At 38.2% G+C, this 16,877-nt stretch overlaps 1 protein-coding gene across 1 annotated transcript in view; it reads left to right on the forward strand.

Annotated features, from left to right (window-relative positions):
• The window catches only part of ALG13 (ALG13 UDP-N-acetylglucosaminyltransferase subunit), a 79,318-nt gene that overhangs the window by 33,980 nt on the left and 28,461 nt on the right, over window positions 1–16,877 (forward strand). The window contains 11 exon segments of the mRNA XM_052663151.1: window positions 4,569–4,644; window positions 5,644–5,752; window positions 7,327–7,391; window positions 7,704–7,804; window positions 8,916–9,043; window positions 9,791–10,037; window positions 10,607–10,717; window positions 10,907–11,063; window positions 11,676–11,796; window positions 15,650–15,682; window positions 15,767–15,822. Coding sequence (XP_052519111.1) covers window positions 4,569–4,644; window positions 5,644–5,752; window positions 7,327–7,391; window positions 7,704–7,804; window positions 8,916–9,043; window positions 9,791–10,037; window positions 10,607–10,717; window positions 10,907–11,063; window positions 11,676–11,796; window positions 15,650–15,682; window positions 15,767–15,822 — 1,204 coding nt within the window.

Here is a 16,877-nt window from a genome sequence, read left to right on the forward strand (position 1 = left end):
CCTCTTAGGAAGCAGCTGTGTTGAAAAGATTTAGTCAGAAACTTTGAGATCATAAAGTAGCTGTCATTTTATATTTCTTCCTGATTCTTCTGTCTGGAATTCAGATAGGTTTGGTGCTAGTCAGATGTAACCTTTTTGTTGTCTTGCAGTTCTGTTTCTTGAATGTTTAATGCTTGGTTTTTTCTTGTTTTTGGATAAAGAGGTTTTTTTTTTTTTTTTTTTTTTTTTAAAAACAAACAAACTTACAGTCAGCACTCCTAATCCAGATGCAGAGCTTATGGATATAAAAGGCTGACCATGAGGGACTTGAGAATCTTGAATCTGGTACCTGCCTGCAGTCCTGGAGCCAATCTCCCATGGATACCAAGAGATGACTGTATTAGGGGTGTGGGGGGTGGCAACCATTTATATCAGGGTAGAAGTTGCTTCGTGCTTCACTGATTATTCATCCTAAGAACTTGAGGCTTAGTTTTAGGGAACAGACTGGTGGACATAGTAGGGGAAGGAGAAGGTAGACAAATTGAGAAATTAGCATTGACATACATACACTACCAATGCGTAAAATAGATAACTAGCGGGAAGCTGCTGTATAACACAGGGAGCCCAATCTGGTGCTCTGTGATGACGTAGAGGGGTGGAATGGGGGAAGGGAAGGAGGTTCAAGAGGGAGGGGATATATATACACACATATATATATAATATATATAATTATGATTGATTCACATTGGTATATGGCAGAGACCACCACAACATTATAAAGCAATTATCCTCCAATTAAAAAAAAAAAACCTGAGGCTTACAGAAACTTAAAGTAGTAGGAAGGCAAGGTGTATTAGTTATTTTCTGCTACATAACTATTTCCACAAACTTAGGAGCTTAAAACAATATTCTTATCTCATAGTTTATGTGGGTTAGGAATCTGGGCACAGCTTAGCTGGGTCTTCTGCTTAGGATGTCACAAGAATGTAATGAGGGTTTTGATCAAGATTGAGTTATCTGGAGCTTTGACTGGGGAAAAATCCAGGTGGTTCTTGGTGGTATTCAATTTCCATGCAGCTCTAGGACTAAGAACTTCAGCTTTTTGTTGACAACCAGAGATAACCCTCAGCTCCTTGCTGCATGGCGTTGGTGAACATGGCTGATTCCTTATAGTGAACAAAAGAGAGAGAGATCAGCAAGACAGGCACTACATTGTTATGCTATGTAATGATACCAGTTCAGTTCAATTCAGTCACTCAGTCATGTCCAGCTCTTTGCAACCCCATGGACCGCAGCACACCAGGCCTCGCTGTCCATCATCAGCTACCAGAATTTACCCAAACTCCTATCCATGGAGTTGGTGATGCCATCCAACCATCTCATCCTTTGTCATCCCCTTCTCCTCCTACCTTCAATCTTTTCCAGCATCAGGGTCTTCAAATGAGTCAGCTCTTTGCATCAGGTGGCCAAAATATTGGAGTTTCAGCTTCAGCATTGGTCCTTCCAATGAATATTCAGGACTGATTTCCTTTAGGATGGACTGGTTGGATCTCCTTGCAGTCCAAGGGACTCTCAAGAGTCTTCCACAGTATCACAGTTCAAACACATCAGTTCTTCGGCACTCAGCTTTCTTTATAGTCCAACTCTCACAGCCATACATGACTATTGCAAAAACCATAGCTTTGACATTTGTTGGCAAAGTAATGTCTCTGCTTTTTAATATGCTGTCTAGGTTGGTCATAACTTTCCTTCCAAGGAGTAAGCATCTTTTAATTTCAAGGCCGCAGTCACCATCTGTAGTGATTTTGGAGCACCCCCCCAAAATAAAGTCAGCCACTGTTTCCCCATGTATGTTTCCCCATGAAGTGATGGGACCAGATGCCATGATATTAGTTTTGTTGTGTTTTAAGCCAGCTTTTTCACTCTCCTCTTTCACTTTCATCAAGAGACTCTTTAGTTCTTCTTCAGTTTCTGCCATAAGGGTGGTGTCATCTGCATATCTGAGGTTATTGATATTTCTCCTGGCAGTCTTGATTTCAGCTTGTGCTTCATCCAGCCCAGTGTTTCTCATGATGTACTCTGCATAGAGGTTAAATAAGCAGGGTGACAATATACAGCCTTGACGTACTCCCTTTCCTATTTGGAACCAGTCTGTTGTTCCATGTCCAGTTCTAACTGTTGCTTCCTGACCTGCATACAGACTTCTCAGGAGGCAGGTCGGGTGGTCTGGTATTCTCATCTCTTTAAGAATTTTCCAGTTTGTTGTGGTCTACACAGGCAAAGGCTTTGGTGTAATCAATAAAGCAGAAGTAGATGTTTTCCTGGAATTCTCTTGCTTTTTCTGTGATCCAGCAGATGTTGGCAATTTGATCTCTGGTTCCTCTGCCTTTTCTAAATCCAAGTTGAACCTTTGGAAGTTCACAGTTTATGTATTGTTGAAGCCTGGCTTAGAGAATTTTGAGCATTACTTTGCTAGTATGTGAGATGAACGCAATTCTGTGGTAGTTTGAACATTTTTCGGCATTGCCCTTCTTCGGGATTGAAATGAAAACTGACCTTTTCGCGTCCTGTGGCCACTGCTGAGTTTTCCAAATTTGCTGGTGTGTTGAATGCAGCACTTGCACAGCATCATCTTTTAGGATTTCAAATAGCTCAACTGGAATTCAATTACCTCCACTAGCTTTGTTTGTAGTGTTGCTTCCTAAGGCTCACTTGACTTCACATTACAGGATGTCTGGCTCTAGGTGAGTGATCACACCATCGTGATTATCTTGGTCGTGAAGATCTTTTTTGTACAGTTCTTCTGTGTATTCTTGCCACCTCTTCTTAATATCTTCTGCTTCTGTTAGGTCTATACCATTTATGTCCTTTATTGAGCCCATCTTTGCATGAAATGTTCCCTTGGTATTTCTGATTTTCTTGAAGAGATTTCTAGTCTTTCCCATTCTACTGTTTTCCTCTGTTTCTTTGCACTGATCACTGAGGAAGGCTTTCTTATCTCTTCTTGCTATTCTTTGGAACTCTGCATTGAAATGGGTATATCTTTCCTTTTCTCCTTTGCTTTTCGCCTCTCTTCTTTTCACAGCTATTTGGAAGGCCTCCTCAGACAGCCATTTTGCTTTTTTTGCATTTCTTTTTCTTGGGGATTGTGTTTATCTCTGTCTCCTATACAATGTCACACACCTCTGTCCATAGTTCCTCAGGCACTCTGTCTATCAGGTCTATTCCCTTAAATCTATTTCTCACTTTCACTGTATAATTGTAAGGGATTTGATTTAGGTCATACCTGAGTGGTCTAGTGGTTTTCCCTACTTTTTTCAATTTAAGTCTGAATTTGGCAATTAGGAGTTTATGATCTAAGCCACAGTCAGCTCCTGGTCTTGTTTTTGCTGACCGTGTAGAGTTTCTCCATCTTTGGCTGCAAAGAATATAACCAATCTGATTTTGGTGTTGGCCATCTGGTGATGTCCATGTGTAGAGTCTTCTCTTGTGTTGTTGGAAGAGGGTGTTTGCTATGACCAGTGCGTTCTCTTGGAAAAACTCTATTAGCCTTTGCCCTGCTTCATTCCGTACTCGAAGGCCAAATTTGCCTGTTACTCCAGGTGTTTCTTGACTTCCTACTTTTGCATTTCAGTCCCCTATAATGAAAAGGGCATCTTTTGGGGGTGTTAGTTCTAAAAGGTCTTGTAGGTCTTCATAGAACCGTTCAACTTCAGCTTCTTTACTGGTTGGGGCGTAGGCTTGGATTACCGTGATATTGAATGGCATGCCTTTGAAATGAACAGAGTTCATTCTGTTGTTTTTGAGATTGCATCCAAGTACTGCATTTCGGATTCTTTTGTTGACTATGACGGCTACTCCATTTCTTCTAAGGGATTCTTGCTCACAGTAGTAGATATAATAGTCATCTGAGTTAAATTCACTCATTCCATTTTAGTTTGCTGATTCCTAAAATGTCAACGTTCACTCGTACCATCTCCTGTGTTTGACCGCTTCCAGTTTGCCTTGATTCATGGACCTAACATTCCAGGTTCCTATGCAATATTGCTCTTTACAGCATTGGACTTTGCTTCTATCACCAGTCATATCCACCACTAGGTGCTGTTTTTGCTTTGGCTCTGTCTCTTCATTCTTTCTGCAGTTATTTCTCTGCTCATCTCCAGTAGCATATTGGGCACCTACCGACCTGGGGAATTCATCTTTCAGTGACCTATCTTTTTGCCTTTTCATACTCTTCATGGGGTTCTCAAGGCAAGAATACTATACATCATGTATATAATGATATACATCCTGTCTATTCATTAGATGCAGGCTTAGAGGGGAATCGTACAAGCATGTGAACACCAGGTTGTGGGGACCATATGGACCATCTTAAGATTTTTTCCGCACAGGAGGATTGAAATACAGAAGGTGTCTGTAGCACGTACTTTAAGAAAAAGAAGCATAATGTTGGGATGTTGGGATGAAAAATTTGCCTCATTTTTAGAACTGAACTACTTTACCACTAGGTGGTGATATAGTCATTAGACTTAAGACTTCTTAGCTATTGCATTTATATAAAGCTCTTTGTTCTAAATCTTTTCAATTAGGACTGAAGAGTGGGGTGCCTGCTGCAATGTTGAAAATATACCAGAGGGGTACAATCAAGGAACAGACGAAACAAAGGTTTGAGATCTTCTAGGGCAAATAATTTTCATAATCTTGGCTTGCAATATTATAAGTTAAACTAGTAAAGGTCAGATGGTCCATTTTAGTTATATAGGGTGGGGGAGGAGCTGATGTTTTCCTTTGTGGAAGTCTTGATCTGAAAATGTAAAATGTGTGCTTAATGTTCTCTGAATTTTTATTCTTATGGAGTTGTAATTTTTTTCCAAAGCTTACTCTGAACACTTCAGAAATTTCAGAAGCTGTTGTTTTCAAGTTAAAGTAATATTAGAAACCTGGTGGATATTTGGTTTGCAGTCAATCTTCTGTTGCTAAGGTTTCTTTTTGTCATTAAAGAGAATAATGTTTATTCCTGTTTCACTCAAAGAAAATAGGCAGTAATCCTAGTTAGAGAAGCAAGAGGAATTTTACCAATCTGTATAGGTCTAAAATCAAGCAGACCTTCAGTTTGAGACTAGCTAAATAGGGCAAATATTACTAGAACAATCTTTGTGTATGCCCTCAAGTGCTGGTAATTTGGAAACAGTATGGAATACCATGACATTCTAGGAAAGCAGAAGAAAAAGCTAAGTCTTTGGAAATTGTAACAGATTTTGTTCAGAATGAAGTAGTTTTCAGATTTGTCCAGGTGACTTTAGGGTACAGAAACACTTGCACCTCTGTGTGTATATCAAGATGAGACTTGTTGAATAGCCCTGACTGAATCTTTAATTCTTGTCTGTGTTGCATTGGTTTATATATGTCCTGAGTTATTGGATGCTTTAGAAAATATTTCCCTTCTGTCATCTATAACCTTTTAGATTTCTGCATATTACTTATTTAGACTCCTGATTTTTAAAATACACAGTAAAACTTATTGTGGTTTTTATTTCTTTTAATAAAGAAGGAAAGGCCTATATGTACAGAGTTTTATAAAAAGGAAAAGAACCTTTTTTCTTCCTTCTTCATAGAAGGAAGACTTAAGGATGGTGAGTTGTAGCATGATTATTTTTGTTTTAGTCTCCAGAAAATCCATCAAAGATGCTCTTCCCCTATAAGGTGCTCAAAGCCCTGGATCCAGAAATCTATCGTAATGTAGAATTTGATGTTTGGTTGGACAGCAGAAAAGGTAATGAAATAACAGGATATTTTTGAATCCTGACAGATCTAGGAGAACAGTTTTGCAAATTCTTTTAAAATAAGAGATGTTTTCAAACCATGGTTATGAAAAACACTTTTATATGTTTATATGGTACTTTTTAGCCTACTCAATACATGATTTAAGTCCAAAGGAGGAAGCAAATAGGTATAGAATTGGTGAGGGATCTTTTAGAGTCATTTAGTTCATCAGGGACTTCAACTTTGCAAAGACTCCGTCTTAGATAACTTTGAGAGTACCAGAATTGTAAGTGGAAATAAATTCCACTTAAGTTTAATGTGTTAAGATGGATGATAGATGAATAGGTCAAGTGTTAGCAAACTGTGACATGTGAGTCAAATCCAATCTGCCACCTGTTTTTGTATGGTCCATGAACCAAGAATGGTTTTCTATTTTTAAGTGGCAGGGAAAAATTAAAAGAACAATATGTTGTGACACATGAAAATTATATTCAATTTTCAGTGACCATAAGGTTTTATGACATATTTAAATAGTTGCAACAGAGTCTGTATGGCCTACATTCTTTAAAATATTTATTATCTGTCTCTTTACAGAGAAAATTTGCCAACCTTTGAAATAGATAATTGCTTCTCTCTCCTTATTAACTAAGTTGATCAAATTAGGTCTTAAAGTTCTGCCATCAGTGTAGCCTTTAATGTTTCGTATTCAACTCCTTGGACCTTGGTGGTGAGCCTAGGTAAAGTTAATAATCTAGAATGAGATTAATACTTTGTAGAACACAATAAATTGCTAAAAATACAGTTGACCCTTGAACAACATGAAGGTTAAGGTCACTGATCCTCCAGGCGGTTGAAAATCCAGATATAATTTGTAGTCTGCCCTCAGTATTCCCAATTCCTCTGTATCCACAGTTCCACATCCTCAGATTCAACCAACCTTGGTATTTGTAGTACTATTGAAAAAAATCTACATATGAGTGGATCCCTGCAGTTCAAACCCATGTTGTTCAGGGGAAAACTGTATTGCTTTGAAGAAGCTGCATAGTGTTTCTTTTTCTTTTTTTTTCTTTTCTTAAAAAATTGAAGTGTTACTTTCAAATTGAACCTTATTGGTGTATGACTAATTCTAAGATTACAACCTCCAAGTTTCCACTTATTTGTGTCTTAAAGCACAGAACTATTCTGGCAAATCTCCTTAAATTGACCACAGTAATAACCTGTTAAGAGTGATGGAAAGACCTTTCAGGACAGTGGTCCCTCACCTTTTTGTCACTAGGGACTGATTTCGTGGAAGACAGTTTTTCCGTGGACCGGGAGGGGAATGGTTTTGGGATGGTTCAAGCATGTTACATGTATTGTGCACTTTATTTTTATTATTACATCAGCTCCACCTCAGATCATCAGGCGTTAGATCCCGGAGGTTGGGGAACCCTGCTTCTGGACATTTTCCCTACAGATTTTATATTATAGGGATTGGTAGCATTGTCAAGAACACTGTGGTAAAAACAAATTAGAAAATGAACTGTTGTAAAACAGGAAAGGAACCAGTTCAGTTGAGCTTGAATCTTCATTTTCTTTTAATAGAACTTCAAAAATCTGATTATATGGAGTATGCTGGGAGACAGTACTATTTGGGAGACAAATGTCAGGTTAGTTTCTTCTTTAAAGAATCAGTAATTTGTTTTTCTGCGATTGTGGTTTTAGTCATTAATATGTGATTAACAAAACTAATTAACGTTTATATTAGGTTTTAATTACAAACTTGTGATTATATGTAAAGTGTAAAGCTTGTTCAGCTTGTGCTGCCTCCATTGAACTGGACTGGCAGTGTTTATTATCAGCTGCTTTAATAAGTAGATACTGAACTCCCTTTCAGGAGAAGTATTTTTGCTTAGCAAAAGCCAGATCTGCTGATAGACTCAAGACTAGATGTGTTCTTACTGTCTCTTCCCCTCTTTCAGGTTCGCTTGGAATCAGGTGGAAGATATTATAATGCTCATATTCAGGAAGTTGGAAATGAAAACAGTTCAGTAACAGTCTTCATTGAAGAGCTGGCAGAAAAGTAAGAATATAATAATTTGTTCAATTAATTAAAATCTATGGCTCTTGATGCCTTTTTATAGTCTTAAATTGAGAATTACCAGGATGCTAGTAAGAGAACAAAGTTATATCTGGTACTGGCCTAAGATGACTTATTTTGAATTGTAAAAGCATGTGATGAAGTATGAAATTTCAGTATGTCTATGCATAAGTTTTGAAATCCTAGGTAATAGCCAACTTATTAGAAATAATAAGTACAACAAAATTCTGATATAAATTTATACTAATTTGAAAACTAGTTTGCTAACTGAGCCTCTGCCAATATCAAATTAGGGTAGTCCATTCGTTCTCAAACTTAAACATACCCCAGAATTACATGGAGAGCTTGTTAAAATTCAGATTGATGAGTTCTGTCCCCAAAGTTTGATTTAGGAAGTTTGTGGTGGGGTCCAAGACTTTGAACTTGTTATAAGTTTCCAGGTGATACTAATGCTGTTGGTCCACTTTGAGAACCATTAAACTAGGCTGTGCTGCCCTAACAACCGGACTCTCAGCAAACTTAAGAAGGAGTTCATTTCTTTCTCATTTAGCATGTTCATAGTAGGTCAACAAAGGGGCCCAGGTTGACAAGGGCTCTATCCAGACATATGCTGCCATGATCACAGGCAGGTGGAAAATGAAATCTTGACAAACCATGTGCTGACTTTTAAAGCATATGCTCACATTTTACTGGCCAAAATACGTTACATAATTAAGCCTAAAGTCAGTGGGGTGAGAAAATAAAATCCTTCTCCAAGGAGAGGCAGCAATTATTTGTAAACTAGTCTACCACAATCTTTCCTACTTTATGTGCTATAAACAGCTATACCTGTGGCGGATTCATGTTGATGTATGGCAAAACCAATACAATATTGTAAAGTAATTAACCTCCAATTAAATAAATTTATATTAAAAACAGCTATGAATTTATACAAACTGCTCTTAGTTTTCTAATGTACAAAGAAAACTTCAATAAGGAGGCTAGGGGTTACAGGTTTAAGTAGAAAACACTTGAAAATGAAGCAGGAGGGATGTGTATAAAATGAGAATTGACTGTTTTGCAGTGGCTTCATGTTGTTATCTCTACCTTTAAGGCATGTTGTTCCACTAGTTGACTTAAAACCAGTTACCCAAGTGACACCTGTTCCTGCCTGGAATGCTATGCCCAGTAGGAAAGGAAGAAGTTACCAGAAAATTTCTGGGGGCTACATCCCAGAAATAGGTTTGTATACTAAAAGTTTTATTATTGTCCTCTTCTTGTACTTACGTACATTGCACTTATTTTTAAAGCTGTAACTTAAGTCTTATCCTGGTTTAGAGTTCCTCCTTTGACACTACTGAAGTTTTGGGATGGATAATACTTTGTTGTAGGGAGCTGTCCTATGCATTATAGGATGCTTGGCAGCATCCCTGGCCTCTGCTCACCAGATGCCAGCAGCATTCTTCTCCAAGTTATGAGAACCAAAAATGTCTCCAGACATTGCCAAATGTGCCACAAGGAGGGAAGGGGCAAAATTGTCCCTACCTGAGAACTACTGTGTGGGTGACTTTGTTTAAGCTTAAGCTGGGGTGGACTTTAATCTCTAAAACTTGAAAAGATTTCTCAAAGAACTAGGAAAGCATCTCATGGAAGCAACCAGAGATATTAATAGGCATGATTTCTTGGATAATAGTAACATAGGAAATTGAATGACTAACTGTTTTGATGACAAAAGTTGCCTGTACTAAAGACAGTGCTGAGATGTCCATCAATAACAGAAGTTACTTGTTCATTTTGCCCTTCCAAATGGAACACCTAGTACATCCTTTTTTTTTTCTAGTACATCCTTTGAAAATACAGACATTTCTTCCCCTGTATTCATATGGATTTCCTAGAAAAACATCTGAGTGTTCTAGACATTTGTGGGATACCTTGGACCTTTTGCTTTGGTTATGAAGCTTATTGCTTACTGCTTTGTTTTCTTGAAAGCTATGTCAGAGATGGACATGAAGCAACGGAAGAAGATGTTCAAGAAAGTTAGAGGGAAAGAGGTTTATATGACTATGGCTTACAGCAGGGAAGAACCCCTTCTCCCACCCAGGCTTCAGCACAGTATGCCTTATGGGCATGGCCCTCCAATGCACTACTCACAGACAGCTGGCAATGTTATGTCTAATGAACATTTTCATCCTCAACATTCATCTCAGAGACAAGGTCGGGGATATGGGATGCCCAGGTAGGTCTTAACTAACTTTGAAGATAATGTACATCTCTGTTTAGACATTGGAAATAATTCCTGGGCAGAATTACGGTGGAACTTGGAAATATCTTAATAGTTTAGATTTCTCTTACAATCTCTACCTGAAGGGACATAGAGAATGGAAATGATGTATACTTAAATTCTTGGCAAACTTATGGAAGACTCGTATTCTCACAGTCTAGGAGAATATGGAGCAGTTGAAAACATGCTAGAAGATAGAATGCCATCAAGCTGAGTGCCATGTATATGGCACTGAATCTATCAATAATGAATAGGCCAAACCATAATGGAAAAGAATAGGAAAAAAGAATGTATGTGTGTATATATATATAACTGAGTCACTTTACAGCAGGAATTAATACAACATTGTAAATCAGCTGTACTTCAATTAAAAACAATGGATAGGCCTAATGTCAGTAGTGAGGAAAGCAAAGCTCTTTCAATTTGATTGTTTTTAGAAAGATACGTTAATTCTGTTTAACTACAAAGACTGACTACTCAGACAGCAGTAAAAAAGAGTTCTGCTTTTCCCCCCCTATTCTTAGGGATTCATCTCGCTTTATAAACAGGCACAACATGGCAGGCCCTAAAGTCGGTTTTTACCCTGGTCCAGGTAAAAGGTGCTGCCAGAGCTATGATAACTTCTATAGATCTCGGTAAGTGAACTTTAAGTGTGGAAGGTTAGAGAAAATGAGTGAGTTTGACTTTATTGCTATGCAATAAATATATGGACTAATATTTTTAAAGTGTCAACATAGAGGCATTTGAACTAGTATTTAGAAATTTAGAAACAAGTTAGTATCATATTTTATCTTTTTATCCCCTTCTAATTCTGCAAACTTAAGTTCCTTTAGACGTAGTCACCGCCAGATGCATTGTATGAATAAGGAATGCCAATTTAGCTTTGCTCCAGAGAATGGACAAATGCCCAGGGGCTTGGAAGAAACCATTACATTTTACGAAGTTGAAGAAGGGGATGAAACTGCTTATCCAGCTTTACCTGTAAGTAGTTCAAAGTTTTACTCACAAAGCTATTTACTTTATTTTTTTTAAATGTAATGTGGATACATTTTAGCTATTTTGCAAATTACCAAATAAAGCCCTTCCTAGAAAACATGAATTTTCATCTTAGAGCTTTTAAAAATTAGAGAGGGAATTTTTTAAGCTGTCCTTACATAAGAGGTGTCAGAGAAGGCAATGGCACCCCACTCCAGTACTCTTGCCTGAAAAATCCCATGGACAGAAGAGCCTAGGAGGCTACAGTCCACAGGGTCACAAAGAGTCAGACACGACTGAGCGACTTCACTTTTCACGCATTGGGGAAGGAAATGGCGACCCACTCCAGTTTTCTTGCCTGGAGAATCCCAGGGACCGGGGAGCGTGTTGGGCTGCCGTCTATGGCGTCGCACAGAGTCAGACACGACTAAAGTGACTTAGCAGCAGCAACAGAAGAGGCTTAGAGATGGACTTGCCTATATAAGTATGGGCTAAAATTTTGTTTTCTTGATCATTACTTCCTCGCATATTTTTGATTCTGAAGTACATTTTAAATATTTGTAGCTTTTTCTCTGACTATATAGGGGCATTGTGTTTGTGTGTATCTCTTTGGTACAGAATCATGGAGGGCCCTCTACAATGGTTCCTGCTTCTTCGAGATACTGTGTTGCAAGGCGAGGACATAGCTCAGGAAAACAGCCTTTGAATTCAGAGGAGGGTGATGGCCAGAGTGACAGTGGTGAGTCAGTTACAGGTCAATATTTTTTATTTATTTATTTATTTTTATGTTATTGTATTTTATTTTTATTTATTTATTTTTTTTTACTTTACAATATTGTATTGGTTTTGCCATACATCAACATGAATCCGCCACGGGTGTACACGAGTTCCCTATCCTGAACCCCCCTCTCACCTCCCTCCCCATACCATCCCTCTGGGTCATCCCAGTGCACCAGCCCCAAGCATCCTGTATCCTGCATTGAACCTGGACTGGTAATTCGTTTCTTGTATGATATTATACATGTTTCAATGCCATTGTCCCAAATCATCCCACCCTCTCCATCTCCCACAGAGTCCAAAAGACTGTTCTATACATCTGTTTCTCTTTTGCTATCTCGCATACAGGGTTATCGTTACCATCTTTCTAAATTCCATATATATGCGTTAGTATACTGTATTGGTGTTTTTCTTTCTGGCTTACCTCACTGTGTGTAATTGGCTCCAGTTTCATCCACCTCATTAGAACTGATTCAAATGTATTCTTTTTAATGGCTGAGTAATACTCCATTGTGGATATGTACCACAGCTTTCTTATCCATTCATCTGCTGATGGACATCTAGGTTGCTTCCATATCCTGGCTGTTAGAAACAGTGCTGCAATGAACATTGGGGTACACGTGTCTCTTTCAATTCTGGTTTCCTCAGTGTGTATGCCCAGCAGTGGGATTGCTGGGTCATAAGGCAGTTCTATTTCCAGTTTTTGAAGGAATCTCCACACTGTTCTCCATAGTGGCTGTACTAATTTGCATTCCCACCAACAGTGTAAGAGGGTTCCCTTTTCTCCACACCCTCTCCAGCATTTATTGCTTGTACACTTTTGGATAGCAGCCATTCTGACTGGCGTGAAATGGTACCTCATTGTGGTTTTGATTTGCATTTCTCTGACAATGAGTGATGTTGAGCATCTTTTCATGTGTTTGCTAGCCATCTGTATGTCTTCTTTGGAGAAATGTCTATTTAGTTCTTTGGCCCATATTTTGATTGGGTCGTTTATTTTTCTGGAATTGAGCTGCAGGAGTTGCTTGTATATTTTTGATATTAGTTGTCAGTTGCTTCATTTGCTATTATTTTCTCCCATTCTGAATGCTGTCTTTTCACCTTGCTTATAGTTTCCTTTGTTGTGCAGAAGCTTTTAATTTTAATTAGGTCCCATTTGTTTAGTTTTTCTTTTATTTCCAGTATTCTGGGAGGTGGGACATAGAGGATCCTGCTGTGATTTATGTCGGAGAGTGTTTTTTTAAAAAGATGATTCTTGTGGTATGAGCACAACAGGGCTAAAGTTTTGGTTTGGAAAGGGTCCCACTCCGTTCTGGCAGCTCATTTTGAAAGTTATCAGTTCTTGTATCAGAGCTTGCTAGATTTTCAAGATGTCTTGATATTTTTCAGAAAGACAGACTTCTATTTCTGTGAGGTCACTACATTGTTAAAATGTTCAGTTCTCTGATAGGTCTTCAGTGAGTTTTGATTTGGTGAGATTTCAGTATTGGAAATATCTATTCTTATTAGTAAGGAACTGTTTATGTTGTCCATACCATTTGTATAATTACTTTAGATTTTCCCGTGATTGTTATTTTACAAGACTGCTATGAAATAATTTCTTTTCCTGAAGAAATCTATTTGATTTATGAACATTACTGTTCATTGAGTTCTAATGGCCATATGCTGTACTAAGCAATTATATTTAAAATTTAATGTAATACTTTGTTCCTCTGAGGAATGTGTATCTTTGTTCTATATATGAGGAAATTGAGATTCAAAGGGAAAATGACATAGCTAAAATCATATACTTGGTAAATGGCAGAGATTTGATTATTTATGACAGCTTTACTTAGATATAACTTACACATTTGTACACTTCACCTAACATGTACAATTCAGTGTTTAAAGTGAAAACGGTGGCTTTCAGTATAGTCATGAAGTTGCATAAATTATTACAATCAATTTTAGAAAAAGAAACCCTGTACCCATTAGTGGCCTTCCCTAGTGGCTCAGCTGTTAAAGAATCCACCTACAGTGTGGGAGACCTGGGTTCGATCCCTGGGTTAGAAAGATCCCCTGGAGAAGGGAAAGGCTACCCATTCCAGTATTCTGGCCTGGAGAATTCCATGGACTGTACAGTCCATGGGGTCCAAAGAGTCGGACATGACTGAACAACTTTCACTTCACTAGTGGCTCAGACAGTAGAGGATCTGCCAGCGATGCAGGAGACCTGAGTTCAGTTCTTGGGTTGGGAAGATCCCCTGGAGGAGGGAATGGAAACCCACTTCAGTATTCTTGCCTGGAGAATTCCATGGACAGAGGAGCCTGAGAGGCCACAGCCTAGGGAGTCATAGAGAATCAGACACGACTGAGCAACTAACACTTTTACCTATTAGTGGTCATTCCCATTATCCCCCCAGCATCCCCTTCCCTGCTACCAGTCATAGGTAGCCATCAGTCTGCTTTCTGTCTTAATGGATTTGCCTGTTCTGGATATTTCACATAAAAGGATTCATGTAATACATGGTCCTTTGTGACTGGCAGAGATCAGTTTTGAACTTGGTTTTATCTGACTTTAAAGTATATATATGTGTATATATACACACACCGTTAATAGTTGTTAGGAGTGCCTTGCATCGTGAAATGTGCTTTTTTTTTTTTTTTTTTTTTTTTTTTTTTTTACTGTTTTTCTGTAAAATGATATATGCCTACTGAAACACTTCTGGAGGAACTGGGTGGATTAAGGAGGTATGAGGTCTGAATGATTTGACTTACTGGTCAGCGTCCTTTCTTGTTATATTCTTCTTGCTGCTATTTATGATGAAGAAAATAGATATTTTTAAGAATTTAATGAAGACAAAATATCTAGAGCAAGAATGATCTTTGAAGAATTTGCACATGTATGTGTATGACTGCGCTTATGTATGCGTATTCTTGGCTCTTTTACTTAGGATGACCCTTTGTCTATTTCTTTTAGTGTGGTGGGTACATTCAGATGTACTGTTCACCTATAGTGGCATATTTAGAGTAACCAAGTATTTTTTTTCTCACATTAAATCCTGTTTTCTGGAGGAGCTGCCTGCATGTGTATTTGATAAGTGACATGTTTAAGAATCAAATCCACTTTTGACCTTTGGGGTTTTATTTGGTGGAAAGCGGTCCAACTGAAGGTTGATTTTCTCTGAATTTCAATGATATAGCAGTCTTAGAGAAAAGTACTTCAGTCCTCTAAGCCATCTTCTGACAACAAACTGATTTTCAATGTATTATATACCTGTATCAGGCTGAAAAATAGATGAGGTATGACATATTCCTTTAATGTTCACCTAAGCAACCTATTGGTTATTATAGTCACATTACTTTATAATCACCATTTCCTGTATGTCAAGCATCATGCTATGTTCTTTTCACCCCACTAGGAGCTAGGTACTATTATCCCTGTTTTATAGTGAAGAAATGAAGACACAGAAATTAAATAACCTGCCTAAAGTGATACAGTTATTCAAGATTCAAATGTAGACAGTCCTAACTCCAGAGCCAGTGAAGTTAATCACCATAATCTACTGCCAGAATTGGACAGAGCTGGGTTTTTCACGTCTGCCTGAACTCTTAAGAAGCAAGGGAATTTTCAAAGGAGAAATTTGTACTGTTTATAGCCAGTCTGACTAATATCTGTTGACTATTATGAAAGCTTTAAATCACTTGTTTCAAGGATGTATACATTTTAGTTCTGAACATGTACCCATAAAACTTGAGAAAAAGCAAGTGCTGGCCATCTGATGCTGCTGAGCAAAAAGCTCTACATAAATGCACTTTTTCTGTCTTTTTTTTAGGGGGATATCATGAAGAATATATTTATCCTCCAGGTCAGTGAGATCTGATATTCATTATTTATAAAATTTTGAACTATAAAATAATGCTCATTATTGTACTTTGGTTATATCTTCTAGAACCAGACTATGACACTTCAGGTGTTTATAGCACAGCTGAATCTACTGCAAACTTGGTAGGTATTTAATTATAGTCACAAACACATATAGCTCCTGTGTACTAAAGCACTGTTCTAAGAGCTATGCACTTAAATGTGTTTAAGTCAGAACAGTCCTATGAGGTATTAGGGTATCATTCTGATTTTGTAGATGAAGAAATTGAGACCCAGAAATTAGCTCAACTAAAATCACATTTTTCTGGAAATTATCCTAGATGTTCCTAATATGTGTTGATACAAGAGGAAATTTGAACATTGGCAGTGATGATTTTTTTAGAGGATTTTGTCATGGGTCATTAATCTCAGGTATTTAAGTGAGCAAGAGTTTATTTCTGGGTTATGCTACTTGCATAGTGGAGGTCTTTAGGAGGGCTCTGCTTAGGGGCTTAGGCTGATGGAAGTTCCAGGACATGATTGGTAAGACAGGAAACAAAAGGTAGTGAATGGTGCACTGGCTCTTATAGCTTCCACGTGGAGGTGACATGTATTAATTACTTTTCCATTTCTTTTTCATTGGACTGAGCATGTTTCCCTTGAGACTCTTAACTTCTCTGTGCCTGGAAGTCAAAAACTTGGAAATATTTTAATAACACTAAGGATTACAACATTTAACCAAACTCCCTCATACGGACCGATTACTTCCTTCCACGTCAAAGGAGGCAACCCCAAAATCTACTTCAGTGTGATTAAACTCAGAGCCCAAGGTTTCTGAAAAATGTGTAGTACTCTTTGTATTGGGTCTAGATGTGGTTCCTCTTGATCTGGAGGCCTAAAACCAAAGATACAAAGTTATTTACCCCCTACATACCCAATTTACAGTGGTAGACCAGGGACTAAAAACTTGCAATTGGAGTTCCCATCAGATCCAGGGAGAATGGGAAAAACAGTTACTGGCCTGTAGCATTTCTGACATCATGCTGGACAGACATTTTGAGGGCCCCCATCCTGGGCATTGGGACTGTTTCCTGGAGAAGCTCCCTGGTTACTGGGGCTCTTGATTATGCCACAGCCCTTCCTTCCTTGGACGTGTTTGAAGCAGGCATTGGAGAATAATCCTTGTTGGCAGCTGAGCA

The sequence above is a fragment of the Budorcas taxicolor genome, chromosome X (genome assembly GCF_023091745.1).
Source record: "Budorcas taxicolor isolate Tak-1 chromosome X, Takin1.1, whole genome shotgun sequence".
In the NCBI taxonomy this organism is placed as follows: Eukaryota; Metazoa; Chordata; class Mammalia; order Artiodactyla; family Bovidae; genus Budorcas; species Budorcas taxicolor.